Source organism: Leptidea sinapis, chromosome Z (assembly GCF_905404315.1).
Source record: "Leptidea sinapis chromosome Z, ilLepSina1.1, whole genome shotgun sequence".
NCBI classification, from domain to species: Eukaryota; Metazoa; Arthropoda; class Insecta; order Lepidoptera; family Pieridae; genus Leptidea; species Leptidea sinapis.
In genome coordinates this window covers 34,618,246-34,640,830 of record NC_066312.1, presented here as the reverse complement: position 1 = coordinate 34,640,830, position 22,585 = coordinate 34,618,246, and the positions used below count along the sequence as shown (strand labels likewise).

The following is a 22,585-nucleotide window of genomic DNA, read 5'->3' as shown; positions in this document are numbered from 1 at the left end:
TTATTTAATTTTTAAAAGTTAAGTAAGTTCTTTATATTGTTTATAGCATTGCCGTACTAAGGACCATCTTTCTACCACTTGAATATCGATTATTAGATTGTTAGAGAGAATTTTATTAATATAAAATAAAATTATTAGTTTAACGCTTTCACTACCTACTCTACCAGTCATGGTGTTAATTTGTACAAACATTCTCAGATCTTCTACCCTGACAAATTAAGTTTATCATCGTATGAAATGAAATCAATCTATTTGAATTTTATTCATATTCATAATGGCCTTAGTCGAAACATTATTCATAAATTAAAATACATCTATCAATACGTTTCGTTGCCGTAAGAATTTCGTTCTAACACTCGGGACCAATTTGCGAATCATTTAAGTAATTTTTTTTTTCTAACCAATATTAACCCCAAGCGTGGTGATAAAAGTATTCAAATCTTATCGCATCGGCGACCCATGTAACTCTAATTTCAAATGTAACTCGCACAACTTTGTTTTGCCTCAGGCATTATTTGAAATTATCTCAATCTTAACAAAAATTAATGATTTGATTACACTCACAATACATAATAGAAAAAAAATACTCCAAATAAGCAAATTTAAACCTTGTGCAGATGTGGTACGAAATATATTAAAATAACCGATCTTTGTCCGATTTATTCCAGAAGAATACAAAATATATAAGTTATTGGAGAGGGTCCAAATTAATAAGACTGGGATAATGATCGTAATCTGATATCGCGGGATTCGCTAAGGAATTGAGAGCATTATTATACTTGAAGGAGCTGAAGATATTCAATATTTTCATTATTTATATCACGATTGTATCATATATATCTAATATTGGGCATAATAATGGGGTATAAAATTATTTGAAAGGTAAAATAGGTAAAAATATTATATTATTATATTATATTTAATAATTATTAAATAAATATTAATTATTATTTAATTTTATTATTTATATTTTATATTATATTTTAAAAGGTGACATAAAAAGGCATTTAATTATTTTTGATGTCAGTTCAAACATTACCACCGCTTCGGAAACAAATGGCGCTCTGAGAGAGAAGAAACAGCGCAAGATTCTCTCGCAGCTATCTTTTTATGCACTCTCTTAAATAAAATATACAATAATTACAAAAGTAATTGCTATAGAATAAACATAATCTAGTCCTAGGGTATCTGATCATTTAGGTATTCAGCTGTGGAGTAATAGTATTTACGACAGAGTCATTCTTTAATAAAACATTTATATTTATTTATAAATAATGCTTAACAGCGTCAGGGACTTTATTATAAAATTGTATAGACCCTTAAAGCTATTATTTATCTTACGAAGCCTACTAGAATTAGTTACAAGCAATCCCTTATTTCTAGTATTATATGTATAAAGGTGTATGAAGGTCTGCTACCAAGCTGGGGATAGGTTTAACTGAAAATTAGGTTTAACATGAGAAAAAGGCGAGACTAGCAAGACGTTCAACTGATAGTGGGCGATTCTCCCTGCCCATTACAATGCAGAGCAGCTCAGCATTCTGGATAAAGCCCAAAATGCTGAGCAGCAACATGATTACGCTCGTCACTGTAAGACATAAGATGTTAAGTCTCATAAGCCCTGTAATTTCATTATCTTATGCAAAGAAACCTTTTTTATTTCATGATAATAAAGGACGAGACGAGCAGGACGTCCAGCTGGTGGTAATTGATACGCCCAGGCTATTTCAATGCAGTGCCGCTCAGGATTCTTGAAAAACCCAAAAGTTCTGAACGGCACTACAATTGCGCTCGTCTCCTTGAGACAAAAGATGTTAAGTTTCATTTGCCCAGTAATTTCACTAGCTACACCTACACCTTCATAGCAAAATACAATAATGCTTACACATTATTCCTTCACGGTAGAAAAAGGCGCCGTTGGTACCCATCAGATGATGGGTACACAACGGCGCCTGCCGGTATCCTGTGCAAAGAAGTCTCCCACTGGTAAATGCTCTAAGTCACCTCATACCTCTTACCTGAGACTATTAGAATATTTAGTCAATATTCCGTTGTGTAGAAGATGTCACTATAAAGTACATTTATTGAATACCAATTTGTATCCAATACGTTGATGCAAAAAGTTCCTGCAATTTTGTTACCTTACGTTTGTGAGTACTATTACTTGTCTTTGTGACTGGATTTACAGAAAATTAGGATTATTTTCTATATACGAATTATTGGTTGCAATAATAAGAGAAATATAGTTGGAAATTATAATTGAGTATTGGTAATTTTGTAAGGTTTATATTTATATTTTAATGATATCTTATAGGCCTTATAAATATATTTTAATTGGAAAAAGTGTGATATTCAAATTTACTAATACTATTCTTTCCACCCTTAACTAATACAATCGTCATTATAGATCGGAATCAACACAAATAGAATAAAATTAACTTCCCATTATAATGTGTTTAATATGCAATAAAACTGTTTAAATTTTGTATAAGCGCGATCAAGTGATAAGAATCACGGGAGTACTCAAAATTTTTTTCAGAACACATTTTGTCGACTGAGACTTAGGCAGGCAATCCTGCCTGTTGCAAATTTTATATTTATATCACAGATTAAGCGCATATAGATAGAATAAATCCCCACTAATATTATGAATGTGAATGTAACTCTCACGCCTAGACCACTTAAACAATTTTGTTGAATATTAAGTACTGGGATAGACTAGATCTATGAAAAGGACATCAGCTACCTTTTATAGTGACTAAGAGTTTAGGAGGGCTTGAAATTGGGGGTGGAAGTATGTATGGAAGTTCGTCATTATCAAAGATGTAACCATTAAACTTTATATTTAGGCACTTGGTAAGAAATAAATATATATTTGTTCTAGCGTTTTTGAAATTTCGGCCTGTATGCGGATGAAAAAGGGAGATAAAAGTTCGTATGGAGTCCAAACAAAGACACGCTTTCAAGCCTAACTATGAATTCGGGTTTGATTATATTTGGTACAAAAATCAAAAAAAGCTCCCCAAAGTAACTATTCCACGCGGACGAAATCGCGGGTTAAAGCTAGTATACTATTAAAGGCACTTCCATTAAAATATCTGATTTAGAAAACCTCATAGACTATCTGCATCTGCATACTTTATTGTTCCTTGACATTTCAGTCACGTTCCTTCAAAGACGTAGGCGCGTGAAAAATACAATGAACTGTCAGATAGAACGATGTTAGATTTGTTTTCGTTACGAGATTGTGACAAATGGAGATCTTCGTTGCGGGCGTTTGAGTGGAAATCACGATAATGTCGTATCTGGGGATGAATTGTTCTTTGATGTAAATAGAATTCTCCAGTTCGAATGCTTGTATAACAATTTTGTTGGTTTTGTTCTTAATTATACGGAATCATCATAAGAATTATATTTCTTCCAAGAAGGTACTCCGAAGTATATTACATTAATTAAATTTATATTTCTAATATAAGAATATTACAGAACGGGATGAAAAAAAAGAATAATGACACTCATACTACTAAACTAAGTCGAGTAAATCTTGCGAAAATTGAAATAAATTGGTAAGATTGTAACGAAATTTTATTGAAAAAAGAAGAAGGCCGCATTTATTGTAGTTGATGTTAAGTGATCACCGCCGCCCACATTCTCCTGCAACACTAGAGGAATCACAGTCGTCGTTCGCACTTTTGAACGTATCCATGTCGTATCATCCTGGAAACAACGCACAAAGAAGCTCATTCCAACACTTGGTTGTATGTGTAATACAGTTTCTTAATAACCGCTCTGTAGAGGAGCATCACACATTCAGATGGTGGGGATGAATCCCCACGTAATAAGATATTTATAGAGTGTAGTGCAAAGGTGGAATTTGGCGGAAAAGATCAGGTCGAATAGCTCTTCGGAGCACTCCTCGTGATAAATGCGGTCAAGACACACAATGAAGCGACGTCTTTCGTCGTTTACAAAGCCTTGGATCCTTGACAATTCGAGCAGTTCTGCACTAGATACTGATGACAGCAATTCTGCATATGTGGCCGGAAAAGCGTTTTGTAAATTGCTAGAATGTGGGCTGATTTGAAATTTATGACGTCCTGCTTCTTCGAAGTAAATTTGGCTTTGGCATCCAGATGACCTCAGAACTGGCAGTTGCTAGAGATTTAGAGACTCTGTATTTCAGTACCAAGCCAGGCAATAAGGGAAGTATTGATAAAAAGATGTGATACGACAAATGGTTTTTTTTTGTGGTAAACTTATAAACTCGAGTGTTATGGTAGTTAAATTAGTCAAGGTTCATTCTACTACATGCGCGACCTCTTCAAGAGAGGACTCGACAGAAGACACAAGTTTCTACTGGTCCACAATTTTCCGAGAGATACCTGCATGGCCCGTGTATATGGCATTTCCAGTAAGAGGCGTCCATCATAATATTATCATTGACATACAGTAAAAACATTTTAGGAGATAGCACACAGCCTTGGGACACTCCAGCGTTCACGGGCTATAAATATGTTTCTATAAAATCACTCTCTTTGCATTCTAGTCTAAAAATACAGGGTTGATTTTTATTCTGTCTAGAACTCTGGTATATTTTATTACTTCAACAAAGGCTTGGCAACACAAGGTATGACACAGGATGATGCTGTAACCAGAAACTCTCCTTAATATCTTTAAAATAAAAGTTATTATATTTTTGATAATAGCTTATAATATGCTCGCAAAAGACACTTATTTATTTACGGTATGTGTGGGTTAATGCGTTTACTTTACTCAATATTTCTAATTTTTACGTATTAATTTATAATAACTTTTTTGACTTACTCGTGTAAGGCATCACTCTTAAGTATCACGTATGGGTATTTTTATTGCGTCAGTTTACTTATATTGTAGTTGAAATGATTTGTAAAACAATGAAGCTGTAAGTATTGACTTATAAGAGTGGCAATCAGTTTGTTGTTAAAGAGCGGTAAATATAAAAAGAAAAGAAAACTTGACATAATTATCACATTATCATAAGTGTCATTTCTCTGACCTACATGAGTATTTAATGATTGATCAAAATGGGAATGAAATGGTCAAATTGCCCACTAGTAATAACTAAATTGTCACCAGTAATAAATAAATTGATCGTAGAGTGTAGGACTGGACGGTGAATCATTCCCTCAATAATTCAGGGAACGCATAAGTTCACTCTTCAAATATAGAACTGTTTGCTTTTGCTTAATGTAATTAATATTTGCGCAAGCATCGCTGCTCTTACGTTTAACTTGCTCTCGGTAAAATGTTATTAACTACAGGGGAATATGTAATTTCAGAATTAAAATGTTGTTTTTTTTAGTCTAATTATGTGTTAATTATTATAAATTAATAAGAAAATTAACAAGAGAGTATTCAAGTAAAATATTACAATAAACAGGGATGATTTTTTTGGCCTGTTTGCCATGTTTTTTAGGATTTTCGATGGATAATCAGATTAAAACCTAATTTGGAGAGCACTATTATAGAAAGCGTTTTAGAAGATGTTAACCTTTAATCAGGCTTAAATATACGATATGATTCATAAAAAAGATTGTGACAATAAAATATGATTATCTTAAAATCACAGAACAGGTAAAAGACATTTAAACTGTTCTGTGCTTAAAATATACATCATACCCAAATAATACCATTGCACGTTGGGTAGGTACTGTATGCAGTCATTATGTTACATAGAATAAATAACATGCATTATCACGAGGTTCAAGACACAATATTTGATGACTGCCCTGTTTTTGAATCAATTTAAAAATTATTCAAGTCTATCTACTAATTGCCACAATTACTTTTATCGGTGAGAGGTTTACCACAACGGCGCCTTTTTCTGCCGTGAAGCAGTAATAAGAAAGCATTATTGTGTTTCGGTCTGAAGGGTGCTGTAGCTAGTGAAATGACTGGGCAAATGAGACTTGACATCTTGTCTCAAGGTGACGAGCGCGATTGTAGTATCGCTCAGAATTTTTTACGTTTTTCAAGAATCCTGAGCAGCTCCATCCTTACTCAATTCTCAATGGGCAGGGCGTATTAATTACCATCAACTAAACGTCCTGCTAGTCTCGTCCCTTATTGTCATAATAGAAATTTAAATTTATAAATATAACCAACTCACTAAAGAACTATTTTATAAACCTATGCGTAACTTTTCATTATTATTTTATATATATATGTACATATATATATGATCAAGAGGAAGCCAATCATTTGTATGTTATCTTGATTGCTTAACGACCGAGTTACGTTAGTCAAATGTGTATTGTATGTCTATATATGATAAAACTATGAATTATTAGTGCGTTCATGATAGGTAAATAATAGTATATTGTTTCAATGCTATTGTGTTCGGTCCTCAATAGATAACTTCCCACACAAATCTATTATGACTGACGGAATATTTGACCTGAAAAGACAAACCCAGCTTAGGATTATTTTCACTTACAATTCTATTAATAAGCTATTAATAGCTTTATATATACCTCATTACCTAACCCGACAGACGCTGTTCTGTCAATAGAAAAAAAAATATGTACATTATTCAGGAATATAGTAGTCGAAAGCCATCAGAAGAGAATAATATAGTATTTGTGGAAACAGCTTTTCCGTTACCGCCTTAAAATTGCCAATTTTTAAAGTTTTGAAATGAATATAGTATGTTATCCTTAAGTGTTATGCCTAACTTGTTTGTTGCAGGTGCCCCCGTGCTTGCAGCATACATTATAACCGGCTCCACTACTGCTGTGTATGTCGTACTGACTATCTCCGGTTTAAGGCCCCAACTAAGTTTTGTTTTTTTTTTTAATTCAAATTTAACTATTTTTATTCAAAATAGGAAGTGAAATCACTTATTGAAAGTCAAAAAAACTACCACCAATTCCAAAATGAATGCCTCAGGCCTGAGAAGAACGGGCGCAACAAACTCAACAGGCTTTTTTTTTCTCACCAAAAATATGTTAACAAAGTTACATTGTATAATTAAACTTATTATTTAATAGCCTGAGGGTGGTCGCTCCATTCCCGATTTGTGGTATCATTAAGAAAGTCATTTATGTTATTGTAAACCTTTACCACACAAACGTATTTTGACAATTCTTTTGAATAACGTAATACTTTTGTTTTGAACATTTTCTGGGATCTTGTTGTAAAAACATATAACATCGCCCCTCAAAAGACTTACCTACTAACTAGACTTAGCCGAGTAGTAGGCATTATAAGCTTATGTCTGTTCCTGGTGTTAATATTATGGTTATGAAAGTTTCTAGCAAATTCACTTATGTGTCTATGAACATACATTACATTATCATTATGTTGCTGTTGAAAGATGATTATAAAGGTTTAGTTCCTTACGATAGACGCTTAAAGCATGTGAATTAAAAGTTAATTTATCGTCAATCGTAAGGCCCAGTATCTTTAGTTCTCGCGATAATTTTATTTTTACTTCACCCATGTTGAGACAAATGCTTCTGCAGGACTATATAAGATACACAATTCTACCATACCTTATTTTGTTATATCTCAAAGGGCTTAGACAGCGTTTTCGTTGAAAGACGGCTTATTCTTTCCGACACATCCAACAAATATCGCAACTTTATACAACAACTCAAGAAATATAAACTAAAAGCTTTTCTCAAGAATCAGGCTATCCATTGGTTAAATATCATGAAAATTGCTGCAGTAGTTTTTGAGTTTATCGCGAACAGACAGAAAGACAGATGCGGCGAAGGACTTTGTTTTATAATACGTAGTGATATAATCAAATAATTTAGTTACAAAAAATTCTTAAAGCTTCTTTTATCCACAGTATCCCACTAAAAGTTTATATTAGCAGAGACATGGCTTTATTTAAGATTATCCAGAATAAAAAATTTATTATTTCTTTTTTGTGAATTAAGTGAGCAACTATTATCGTAGATTTTCGTTTGATATAAATAAATCTTATATTTTAAGTTGAAAGATTTATATTTTTCATGAAGATTTCAAAATTAAATTGTCACAACAAAAATATAAGATAAAGATTCAACAAAGGTGGGAACGAAATTATTAAATACAGTCATGAATTCTCAAACTCGGGAGAATGACGTTTTGTTACTTAAAAACTTGAAAGCATACAATACTACATTAGTACAAAATAGTATAAGATAACCTACATTTAATTCAAGAAAATCACATAGCTTTCTTCACAGTAGAAGAAAATTTAATAAAACTAGTGAATTTTATACACGAAATTCTCTCCGATTTTTGTAAGAAATTTTAATTGTAAGTATATCTTACATGAATGGCAAACTTCAATGAATGGAATAACATAATGCCCTAAGATAAGAAACAGCTGACGATTCAAAAGATATTTCAATATAAAATTAACTTTGAGTGAATGATCTGTTTGACTAGACAATACATCTTGAAAGAACTCACTTGCGACTAGGTGAAATACATAGAGTAAAATTTTCGAATCTAAAAGAAATAATATATGCGTAAAACAGAATAAAAGCTATTAAATATGAAATTATCTATAATTTATACAATATGCCATTACTCTAGATTGTATCACAATGTGTATCTTAATGGCAAGATGTCTATTAAATATTTTTCGTCATCTCGCGCTATATTTTTGTCATACTTTGTCATTAATCACCTCTACCCTGGGATATTAAGACATCATTACGGCTCACAGGTCGTCGTTTTCATTAGCTTAATTATTTTTTATATTAATAATAATATTAGTTACATTCAATTTATAGAACTTTAATTAAAACACATAAAAAAAATATTCATTGATGTTTCATTAATAATTCCCCTTTCTTCAGCGATTTTCATGAAACTAGATTTTGTCTAAAAGAAGTAAATAACAATTAATTTGAACCATAAATTTTCTACTAGTGAAAACAATTTTCATCAGATAAAGTTTAATAAAGCCTTATAGACAAAATTGTTTCCCATAGTGACACTTTCAATGCCAACAATAAACTAATAGTAGATAGTTGACAATGCGATACAAAACTTGGCAATCAATATTGTGGTTTATTAAATATAATTTATCAAACATACCTATTTTAGCTGGATTTGCAGTAGTACTGCTTACAACGAGTAGTATCAAAACACTTCGGTACATTTTGAACTCACTTTCATTTCGCGGCTACGAATGTTTCGTAGAGGAGGTTTGTACGTAGCGGCACTGACACGTGCTGCTGCTACGAGCCACCCGCGACAACTGAGCTCCGCTACGGCTAACTCACAATGTTATTGATTCTTTAAATGTTATTTTTGGTGATTTAACATGTTATGCTAGATGTTAGTAACTTTTAATCGTTATGGGATTACTAATCTAAGAACTGGAAATAGTATTTCTGTGTTCAAGCTGATTTTAAACTTTATTTTTCATATATTGAGAAATAAAGTTATTTTCCGCATTTAAAATATTACATAGTTGTTTTAATTGATTTTATGATAATTAATTAATAAGTGAATAATATTAATTATTCAGTTTAAATGTGAATAATAATAGGTTATTTTTATGTGTTATCTTCCTAAGTTAACTTTAGGAGCTCTTTTGAAAAATCTTTTGTTTTAATATTACAGATATATTATATTATCAGTTTCATATATATGTAAAAATTTGTTATATAAAAACAGTAAATGACAAGACAATTAAGTGGACTCGATTATTGTAACAGATGGATTAACATAAATGTCCATTGTTTATCTAAATAACTCATGGAGCTGGAATGTACACAGTACATACACTAGAAACAAAATAAAATAATAATACGATATATTAATACAATTTTTTTTTGTTGTTATTTGATTTGGTCATACGGTTACCAAATAGTGACGGTATGCTCCTTACATGATTTTGTGTGACTTATAAATGATATCAAATAACAAAGAATTTTGATTAAAATTAAACTAGTAATCCGATAACGCATTGATCAGTTAAATAAGTTTTTATTAATTCCTACTAATAAACTAACAGCAGTAAATAATTGCCGTTAAGAGTTATGGCAATGAATTAATGAATATAATTTATTGAACTAAGAATTTAACTGAGCTTATAGTTTATGACTTTCAACAATATCTAGTTTAATGCTAGTGACAACTAAAATAATATAAAATATTTTAACTATTAGAAACACTACTTATGTAAAACTATAATACTTTCGTCTTACGCTTATTTCTTGTGATAACATTCATATAACGTCTTCACAGCTATAATATTGTTTTATTAATGATTAGTATCAGATTAATAGTGTATCTAATGTTGCTTACTTACTTGAATAAATAAAATAAATTTATATATTAAGGCAATAAATGAATGAATATAAATTATTGAACTAAAAATAAAGTTACAATTAGTACATAATTGTTATAGTAGCACAATGGATAGTTATGGATTTTCGCAAGATAGCGCCCAATACAATAAAATAATTAGGCGAACTTCTCGCGACTACTGATACCTGTTCCAGGTAACCTCATTACTAGCAGTTTCTCGACTTAGTTGCAAAGGCATTAAATTTAGTCATATGATTGACAAGGGAGGAATTGAATCTTTAGAATCTTATGAATCTTTTCTGTATGTTAACATGCCCGAAAAAAAAGTAACGGGGTTCCCAATTTGGTCACAAACGAATTATGAACCCCATGGCTGTGGCTTTTGTTGTTGTGATTATCGAATAATCATTTTGAGACATGGATAATGCTCTTGTTTGATAATGATTTGTTTTATTGCTTCTCAACCATTATGATAATGGAAGCACATTATGTTTCCAAGATTAGAAAATAAATAAGCATTTGGAAAGACTAAAGTCTCATATTTTTCTCTTTACAATAAGTGTCAAGCCTAAATAAGATCCTTTTGTTGGAGAAGTACGTATAAAGTAAATAATTTTTTTATGGCAAAGATCATGGTAACTGATACGCCTTGCCCATTTCATGTCATTGCCGTTCAGGATTCTTGGAAATCCCAAAAATTCTAAGCGGCGCCACAATTGCACTCGTCACTTTGAGACTTAAGACGTATAGTCGCATTTACCCAGTAATTTCACTTTGATAAGATATCAACTCATACATATCCATTGATGATTAAAAGTACAATTTCTATAAGAGCATCAACTCCACCAAAATAAAGACATCAATCTAGTGTAATTTAAATCTTACTTATATTTTTATTAAATTTAATTGAATCATCTTTATTTAAGAATAGGGAAGTCCCAAGGGTGTCGTAAGAGGTGACTAAGGGCATTCATAGATTATGGGACCTTTATAGATATGGACCTTTTTTCTGTCGTGAAGCAGAAATGTTTGAACATCCTAATGTGTTTCGCTCTGATGGGCGCCGTAGCAAGTGAAATTACTGGGCAAATGAGACATAGCATCTTATGTCTCAAGGTGACGAGCGCAGAGTGCCATTTCAGAATTTTGGGGCTTTTCTTTCTCTCTTATACTTATAAGTAAATCATTTGAATTCAAATACCGATAAGATATTATAGGCAGAGGCCCAAGCTCTGCACAGGCTATTTCAATGCTACGTTCAACAGAGAGCTGTTGATATGTTGCTCATAGTGAGAGATCATCATGTAATCATGATGCATCTTTTCTTGTGTATTCTATCTGGAGTTTATTCAACATTATTTCAGAAAGTGTGTACTAATGCTAAGTCAATGCATATTAGAGAAATAATTAAAAATGCATCTAATAAAATAAAAATTATTAGGAAAGTTATTAACTGGGAATCTGGAAGAGTGAAAGACTGCAATTTTGAATATAATCGTAAACAATACTAAAATCTACTCTGAGGAGAAAGTAGCTTCTGCTTTAGAGTTTTTTTTTTCTAACATTCCAGATTCTATCACAAGCACTCTTGTTCCTCCACCAGTTTTGCTGAGTCACTTCTTTTGAAAAATGTTAAAGAATGTAAACAAAATTGTTTCAAAAAAACAAAGTTGTTTGCCCAGCAGAAATAATTAAGACTTTCAGATCTTTAGAAATGAAATCTGCTGATATATGGGGCATATCTGTGAAAATAATAAGTTCAGTTATAATTGATGTCATACTCGTAGCACCATAACTATCACTAGTTTTTAATAGCTGTATTGAACATGGAGTGTTTCCTGACCTTCTGTAATATAGTAAAATTACACCAATATTTAAATCGGGACTCACTTCTGACCCGAATAACTATCGCCCTGTTTCGGTGTTGTTGTTCCTTAGTATTTTTGAAAAAAATATTTTAAGTCAAATACTTACTCACTTTAACACTACTACATACAGTTAATACATATAAAACATTAAACTGACAAAGATACGGCGCGACTGGTATGCTTTAGTTATTTTCATAATATTATGTAACATGGTATATTGTTATGGGGCAGTGCGGCCGATATTAATACCCTCTTTGTGCTGTAGAAGAGGGCTTTTCGCGCTATTTATAACCTAAGGTCCTAAAGAATATGTCCTCTTGTGATTCCTCTGGTGTTGCAAGAGAATGTGGGCGGCGGTGATCACTTAACACCAGGTGACCCTTACGCTCGTTTGTCCTCCTATTCCATAAAAAAAATATATGTTTATAAGCACATTGAGGTATTTGCTAGGAACTGTGACATTCATAATATTAACACGAGAAACAAACATAAACTTGTTGTGCCGACTACTCGGTTAAGTCGAGTCAGTAAGTCTTTTATTGGGCTATGTATATGCTTCTACAATATGATCCCAGAAAATCTACAAATGTGTTACGAAATTTAAAAGAATTGTTAAAAACGTTTGTGTGGGAAAGGTTACTATAGCATAAACGATTTTCTTAATGACTGACTGGGAATGAAGCGAACACCTCCAGGCTTATAAATGTTTATTGTACGATATCACATTGAAATCCATATTTTTACATAAGAAAAAGGCCGCTGAGTTTCTTTCGCCCGTTCTTCTCAGGTCTGAATTGGCAGTCTATTTTGAATCGGTTGTAGTTTTCCACACTCACTAAGTGATTTTGAATCCTATTTTGAATAAAAATATTTAAATTTGAATTTGAATTATCCTGAGCGGCACTGCATTGTAATGGGCAGGGTGTATCAATTACCAACGTCCTGCTTTTATAAAAAGAAGTATCGAGACAATCAAATTGATGTTGATCTGTTAGTAAGTGATAATATCATGAATTCTCGAAAACTTTAAATTTTAGTGAGGTCACGATTGTGCTCGCCATGTTGAGATATAAGATGTTAAATCTCAGTGGCCCAGTTATTTAACTAGGTACGGCAGGTTTTCAAACCAAAATACAAATAGTACAGGCATTCTACTGTTTGGCGGCACAAAAGCCTCCAATGCTAAGCCCATTTACTTAATGAAAGAGCCTCAAAATTGAAATTCGTAGTTTTGTTCTGGAATTTCAGCGTCTGATATTCAGTTAAACAACTTTTATGTTATGTTTGCAGTAAATGAATATAAATTCTGAATTTAACTTTACTTACACAAAACTTAATCCGTCGGGCGTAAGTATGATATAAAATGATTTAAATATTGAGTTATGATATAAATATACAAAAATTGAGAAATTATACAATTGTATGGACCTAATTAAGCTGTCTGGTACATACGAGTATATATGATTACGCTGTGTAAGCACTAGATTAGATAGATTTAGATAAAACAATATATAGTTGTTAGAGATACTTTTATCACCTTGTATGTAGCCCGCTCCCAATATAATAAAACCAATTCAAAAAGAATTACAAATGTTTAAAAACAGTTTCCACGATGTGTTACAAATAAACATATACTTAAAAATAGAAAAAACTTTTAGCTAAAGCTTTTTTTAATGGAACGCCTATTTAAATTGTATTTTTTTATGTTTATAATGTAAAATATGTAAATAAATTTGTTATTTCATATTTCTCATCATCGTCGCAGCAAAACCTTTCATTTAATGAGGGTTCGTTAAGAATATCCGCATCGTTAACCTTCGTGGAGTTTCCTTACTAGAAGCCAATCCATACAAATAAAACCATCATAACAATAATTAAACTACACAGCATTTCCTTTTTGTTTTGAGAAAACGCAGACTCAAGAGTTCGTATGATGGTAAATGATACACCCTGCACACTTAGATAATTTCGTATAATACATAATACAAATACGTCTAGAATCTAGATAGACTGTGACAGCTATGAACATATCGAAAAATAGCGGCGAACTGTTAGAACTCTATTTTTAGTATCACATTCTAAGCATGTCCATTACAATGCACTGCCTCTCAGAATTCTTGAAAACACCAAAATTCGCAGTCGTCACAATTGCGCTCGCACTTGGGGAAAAGAGGTTAAGTAATCTCACTAGCTAAGGCGCCTTTCGAACCAAAACGCAATAATGCATGAATCACTCAGAATTTCTTGGGTTTCTCAAGAATCCTGAGCGGGACTATATCATCATGGGCAGGGCGTATCAATTACCATCAGCTAAACGTCCCGCTCGTCTCGTCCCTTACCGTCATAAAAAAACGACAAAGCAACTTGGATGGAACCGGAAATTAAAGGGAATGTTAAGAAAATGTGCTAAAAAGACTGGCTTCGAACAAGCTGGAAAAAGATGGAAGGATGGAAATGTAGGCCTCCACCCAAGGTCCATATTACAAATTAAAATAATAAATTCACTACCATCTAAACTATAAAAAACCTATCATTAATATAATTAATAGGCTTTTTATTTGGAATTTTTTTAAAAGTGATATACTTTACTTCTAGAATTAACTATACAAATTAAATTTGCAACCAAAATTTATGAATGAAGCGGGACTCGAACCGCACCGCCACCGCTCGGGTTCATATCAACACATGGTTTGAAAAAATCTTGGTATGTCTCGTTCAATTCTCAGGTTGTGGCTTCATCTACACGATCTACTTAGTAGTTGATAACCTGCTCAACCCCTTAATTGCTTATTACGAAATTGACATGCATCACTCGAACGGTTTGCACAGGTGGTAAGAGCGCTCGGACGGAACCCGAGAGGTCGTAGTAGGTCTACTCTAATTCAACGAAAAACGAAGTTTCGAATGAAGTTTCGGATGTTTGCTGCTACGCGACGGTTCCAATCGTTTCGAAGTTTCGTCCCGAACGTCATTGCTTGACATTTCGAATTTCTAAACCTACTCTAATTCATTTACGTTCCGAACGAAAATATGAAGATAACAGCTGTTTGTTCGGAATTTTTACGTCAATTTGACGAAAACAAAGATGTTCTTTTGATTTTCGTTTGTGTGTATTTTGTTGCAAATTGTCTTGAAATGGTTTCAAGAATGCTATTAATCGAGACTGTTCTACGTGAAGAACATTAAGAACGTAGAAGAAACCGACGCCGCTTATGCAATCTATTTAATATTTTGGAATTCCCGACTAATTAGAGTTTGTAGGAAATTACAGAATAAAATAAATTACAGCATGCTATGTTTTACATAACTTATGTATCAAGAGTGGTATTAATATTCCCGAGTTCACAGAGGATGAATTCCAATGTGATTGAAGCAGGCGGGTTCCCTCTTCATCAGGTGCGACTTTACCTCAAGCTCTACAGGCAAGTCGAAGAGTATGAACTGCATTAGTACAACTGTTAGTATGGATAAAGGTAGAACCTTATCTTACTTATTCCTTTCTAACAGTAGTGTTAGTTCTATCTTAAAAATAAATTTCATTTTTGTTATAAAAAGTACAGCTTCATCATATTATGTGCAGCAGCAAAAGATGTACTTATAAAAGGATGGTAATATTTCGAGGCAATACTTTTAGTGAAAACAAAAAAAAACAAATAAATATATAAATAACTGATATTTACTTGAAACTTTCTGATAGAATGAGTAGGTATCGCGATTGCGAGTTGTGATAAAAAGCACTATAAAAGAGCATTTATTAGCACACCATAATTAAGAACTCATTTTAGAAAACTTTTTAAAGAATTCAAATAAAAAACCATAAGTACTATTTGAAATTGCGTCTGTAATACAGATATTTTTGGTTGTCATAAGTTACCACCCAAAATTGGAATGAAATACAACTCTTCAAATTAGTTAGATTAAAATAATGTTCATTTCAATCGTTTACAATTCGTTCACGAATATTGTCTATATGTTCCGAACTTCGTCGATGTGTCCGAAAACAAACTAGAGTAGGGTAGTACACTACCGAAGCTTCGCTTAAATTTCGTTCGTTTACTAAGTTTCGTTTCGGACAAAGAGAGTAGACCCCCAGGTTCGAGTTTCGCATCGTTCATAAACTTTTGGTTACAGACTTAAGGCTTATCTTAATTCCTTGCATATTATATCTCTATTAGATTGCTATCCCTGGCGTTAAAAGACTCCAACGGACTTTCACGCATTAAAAATGTAAGAAGGGTAAAGTCACCCGCGTTAAAGCTTCGTAACAAGTTAATAAACCACTAAATCGCAAATGCTACAGAACAACTCACTTCAGTATAACACAGCACCGCTTATGTTTGTACGTGAGACATAAAAGCATTTTTATATTGTACCTACGCGCCAATGCTAATGTCACTTCACACAGAATACGTGCGTGTGGTTGTTCAAATATAACGCTGCAAATAAAATCGATAAACAAAAAAAAAATTGCATGATGCTGTGTTATCGACATGGGTGTAAGAACACTTGGCAAAAAGGCATAAAAGGGCATTTATTTTCTCAAAATTGATTCTTTTAGAATTATTTTTGATGTCATTTCTAATATACTAGATACTACTTCCGCTTCGGAAACAAATAGCGCTCTGAGAGAGAGGAAGCTACTCTCCCAGCATTATTTTTTTTCGCTCTTTTTAATAAAAATATACAATATTGTAATGTCATTGTTATTGCTATAAAATAATCATAATCTTGTCCCAGGCTGTTCGATCACTTAGATATTCAGCTGTGGAATAATAGGATTTACGACAGAGCCATTTTTAAAAAAAAACATTTAGTATATTTATAGATAATGCCTGAACAGTGGCTGGGACTTTATCATAAAAGTGTATACATTGTGTACTTGTGCGTACACATTGATATTTTCTTTGAGCATATTACATTTGTGTCTTAATCACTCTGAACACAGTAATCCTACAGATACTATTTTTCATTGACATTATTCATTCTTGAATAAATATTTTTAATCACATCAAGTTAACTAATTAATACTTATTATTATTTTACAACTTTATGGAAATCCTGTGATACCAGCAGTACAAGGCAGATTACTAAACCGATACACAAATATGTCTGGCTACGTCTTGTCTATAATAATATAACTAAGCAGTGTTCCCTTGGTGTCATCAAAGAGCCCAAATAAATATCTCACCAGGCATCACTTTACTCTGTCATATATTGTTCTAGATGCTGCTTGCAGCGTCCTCTGCATGAAAGTACTAAAATACTATAAAGCAACAAAAATACTACGCCTGCATATCTCGTAATAATATGTAGCCTATATTATGTTGCCTTAACCTCGTTAATATTCATACAAAATTTAATTCGGCATTGTTTGTAAATAAACGCAAAGTATTGTAAATAATGCAAGTGTAATTAAAAAATATATAAAAGCAAACTTTTAACTTATTAACTGTTTTATTATAATAATATGTATAATAAAAAATAGATAGTGGGAATCACTAGATTGCTTTTGAAAAGCGCTTTTTAACTGTATACGGCGTCTGTATTTTGATTTGGCTGGTGTAATATGGCCGTGTTATCGACATATTCTCTTTCCTTTATTTAAGTAAAAATAAGCGTAAAAATGTTTTACTTAACCGCCATTTTCTTTTTATTTTCATAAAAACTGCATTATGTACCGCAATAGAATCCTTTGTGGTAAAACCTTCAGAGAATTTGCAGCTAAAATTTGATGTGAATGCGAGTAAGTCCGGATTGAGTGAGGGTGGATAATCTGTTATTTACGTGCTCTGTTTTACTTATATACCTCAAATTTCTTTTGTGTTAAACTTTTCGTTGAGCTTCATTATTCAGACCTTATTTACGTTGGAGTATGACTGGCTCAAACCTAATATGTTAGAGTTCTTATGTTCTTATATTACGAATCTTTCTACAAAGAATTGTACCTATTTATCAAGCTTTTTATTAATACACTTCTTTTTAATTAAGTCTTCACCAGACCAGCATAGAATCACTTTGGGTGATCAGCCAGCTTATTACATAATATGTGAAATTATTGGGCAAATGAGATTTAACATCTTGTGTCTCAAGGCCACTTAGAATTTATGGGTTTTTCATGAATTCAGTGTAATGGGTAGGGCGTAACAATTACCGTTAGTTAAACGTTCTGCTCTACTCGTCCCTTATTGTTAAAAAAAAATCTCGTTGAGTCCCAAGTGCTCACTTTTTAAGGATGAAGTAACGATTTTTTTAAATATTAACATTTTCTAGAACTGTATTCAATTCATCAGTATATTCACTTCATTTTTGTCCTTTTATTTCAACTTACAAAAGTAAAAATGTTTGAGTAATTTTGGTGCTCACTTTATATATTTTCTTTGTATAAAATAAAATGTAACTTGCTGAAACTCTAAATTTTATATTAACTGTAGACAGTTAATCTATTTAAATTAGTGGCAATCAATTTCTTGCCTCTCATTCTTCTCATTAAAGCTCAACTTTCCCGAAGTGATAAATGCTTATTTTTCTTTCTTTCTTAAACACTCACGATACAAAATTGAAAACCTTAAGAATATGCAATATCATACAAAGAGCTCTATCTGATTTATATAGCTGGTATACTTGGCAAATAAGAATCGTATCCCTTTTTTACGTTAAATATTTTTCTATCCGACATTTCGATATGAATATTTATTTGAGGCCTTTTAGTCGAATGTGAGGTTTTCTTAGGCACAACTTTTTCAGTTTTCTTTGATGTATTATATTATACGTTCACTGAATAACAAGATGGATAAGAAAGGCAAACCTATTTAACATAATGTTGTCAAGGAACTTATCCGTTTCTTTATAAAGTCTTACATTGGCACTTTTATTTGTGGGAATAGAAATGAGGTCAAAATTTCTTTCAAATTCGAAACATACAGATTTAAAAAAAGCGGCCAAGTGCGAGTCGGACTCGCCCATGAAGGGTTCCGTAGCAGCAAGTAACATAATAATATAAAGCTCTTGTAGTTCGTTGTAACTTTGATCGATGTTTTAATAATAGTGGTTTGAAAAAAAAACTACATACTAGATCTCGTTCAAACTAATTTTCAGTGAAAGTTTGCATGGTAATAGACATGATATACTTTTTTAGTTTTATAATTCGCTTATTTTAGAAGTTACAGGTGGGTGGGGGGGGGCACATTTTACCACTTTGGAAGTGTCTCTCACGCAAACTAATCATTTTAGAAAAAAAATATTAGAATGATGCGGGACTCAAACCCAGTATCTCTCGCGTTCCATGCGAGTGCTCTTCCAACTAAGCTAACCGTTCGAGTAACGTATCGTCATAAAATTTTGTTTCCAAGTTTTATTTGTAAATTTGTGACCAAAATTTAGGAACGATGCGAGACTCGAACCCCGGAACCTCTTGGGTTACATATTATATAATTCCTAGAAGTGAGGAATATCACTTTGAAAAATAACAAATTGTTTTATTTCGATAGTAGCCTCGCAGTTCAGCCATAAACCTTCCTGATTTTATACAACTCACACTTTATTTGAATTTAATACGCCTTAATACATCAAACGACTTCCGTTCAAAGTTAGATACAGCCGGGATATCATTAATATCTTTATATAGCCACGGTAACTTTTCGAAAGTCGAACAGTAAGCACCCCTACACTAATAGGCTGCCTAGCAAATAACATTAATCATGCTATCATTAATTATAACTCCTACCCGTATACAGAATACACCAAAATAATATATTATTTTTGTTATATTTTTGACAATAGTCAAATCAAATCTAATCAAAACCACTTTGTTCATTCATGTCAAGGAAATGAATATATTTATAAATGTCAAGAAAATATGTTCAATGCTATACACAAGTAAGTTAAAAAATAATTGTTATTCAATAAATAAAAATACAAGTGTTATTCAGTACAGTAGACGAATTGATCCACACACAGCAAATAAATAAAATTATCCGAGCATTACATGAACGATTACAATTAATATGGATAATACATATATATATAATATTACTATTATATGAGTATATTTCTTTTTACCTAAATTTACTATATAATGTTCTTTTGGGAAATTATGTTGTTCAGTAATATGAGAAGTACAATATATTATTTTTGTTAATATGTTATCACCATGCTTCTGCTAATGCAATCTGGAGGGACGATTATTTGCATTCTATATACACTTATAAAGTGTTTCTTTCAGTTGTTGATTTCTCTCACAGTTGTGTTACAGCCATAGACTCGAACATTGCCATGAACATTCTTCAAGAATATATTTCCGTATAAACGACTTAACAGCTCGATAACGTGTGAACATTTTTGATTTGGCAATGTGTGCGTTCCTTAGTTTAACGTTCAAATTTCAATTTGCAAGCTGACTCGTCAATCAAAATCAGTATCTCCGTTTAAAACGCTTTTCTCTTTGCACGCTTTGTCATCTATAATCTAGTATTTTGTAAAATCTATGTTATAGCTATACTAGTTTTCAAATTGTTTTTGAAAAGTAGCACTTAAATACAAAAGTACGCTGTCATATGTACCGATATCGATTATTATTATATACCTAATTTTGACACGAATAATTTATTGAAAGCGACTGTCTACCGAAAGATATTCGAATGACAATTAAATCTAATTATTCCTTTACATTCCCAGTCGCCTTCAAAGGATTTTATTCGGATGGTTTTTGATTTGTTATACAGTTCCTAGCGTTTTTGATACATCTAACTCAAATTTAAAACTCGGCTGGATTTGGATTAGTGTAAAATGATATTCAAATAGCTACCTGGTTTTGATATACTTAAAAGTTTCTAACCAAATAATAAATTTTAGGTTAGGTTTAACATAGAAATATTTAATATCAAATTTGTGTTGGGTTAAATCATAAACGCATGATCAGATTTGGAACGGCTGAAATATCGGACGCGGTGTGGTAGCGGACCATATTCGATGGTACGTCGCATTGTCCGTCGCACAAAATTATTATTATCAATATCCGGACTGTACTGACTCCGACGTCGTACCAGTTGGTATGAGGCACCCACCGGACCGTCCGATGAACGGGCCGTACCAAATCCTAACATATTCGGCCTTACAAATAAAATTGGCACAAAGTTATAACTAAGCCTAAACCAAGAATATGTAAAATGTTTACATATAGACATTTTGCTTACGAATGGTTTGTATGGACGTATTACGTTTGCCGCGTTTATTTGCAAGGCAGCTTGTCATTCCGAAAACTTCAGAATTATCATTTTATTGAAAGTGTTGTCAACGATACTGTAAACATTTTGCATTTTCTTTGTTTATCATCAGTTTTAACTTTACACCAAGTTTATTTGAAAGGCCGATTGTGTTTATGCTCAAAATTGACATTATATAAATTTTTCTAGATTCCAATATAATCTAATTTTATTTCGGAGTTTTTAGGATCTTGTCTTGTCGTCGTATTGTATTACATGAAACTTCTAAATCGTTGGAGTATATTAATTTGTCAATAACTTAGACGTTTCATGAATATTGATGTATGTTAACTATCAATTCTCAGAATGTGCAGAAGAAAATGAATATTCAATTTGAGTCAGCCTAGCTTCAACAAAATTATTGGACAATACTGTATGATAGACGTCTGAACTCTAGGACTTTATAGGAGATCTATAAATCTAAGCTCGTCACCAATACTTGAACAAGTAAACATCGACAAAATTATTTCATGTTCTACTTTGTTGATAGTTCTTTTTTTTTCGTTCGTTTCTAATAACTTTTGGTATCGAAATTATCCACCGTTTTAAATTTATAATAAACAAAACGCAGTGCACACGGGTTGCACGTAATGAGGTGACAGGGACACTGGCGGCCGAACTAGAGTCCGAGTGAGTGAGACACCATACAGCTCTATAGTAATTAGTGGTGGCGTGGCCAGTAACATTTTGTGCACACGTCCGAGCTTGCCGGACACCAGGTGAGGAATTCCCTATAGAGTTGTATATATTTTGTTGGTAGCGGTGACTGGTTGAGCCACCGTGGTGTGTCGGTGAAATATAGCCCTTAGAGATCTGTAGTTTCTAGCAAACCTTAGGTTAATATTTACGTCTGTAGTTTATATAACAGCTTCATTCAAATAACTGGCGGCTCCAGATTGTATTGGATTTACATTTCGTGATATTGGAGTAATGCCAAGTGATAACTTATTGCTGCCAATACTATTTTTTATTGTCTGATATATTTTGGAATTATTATGAAGTTTTGCTTGTTTCTATACTAAATTTATATAAAGGTAAAATTTGTGAGGTTGTAGAGGGTATTATCTGGATCTATTGAAGCGATGTTGAAGTTTTTCGTGGTAGTCGGATTTGCAAAGTAATTCAGAGAAAAAAACTAGTGTACTAAAGCACCCTAGT

The 22,585-nt window shown here is 32.4% G+C and overlaps 1 protein-coding gene across 1 annotated transcript in view; it reads right to left on the bottom strand.

Annotated features, from left to right (window-relative positions):
- LOC126979135 (uncharacterized) overlaps positions 1-9,227 on the bottom strand; it is an 87,125-nt gene extending 77,898 nt beyond the window's left edge. The window contains exon 1 of the mRNA XM_050828364.1: positions 9,079-9,227. Coding sequence (XP_050684321.1) covers positions 9,079-9,142 — 64 coding nt within the window. The 5' untranslated portion in view covers positions 9,143-9,227. The remainder of the gene's footprint in view (positions 1-9,078) is intronic.
- Between the last annotated feature and the right edge of the window lie 13,358 nt (positions 9,228-22,585).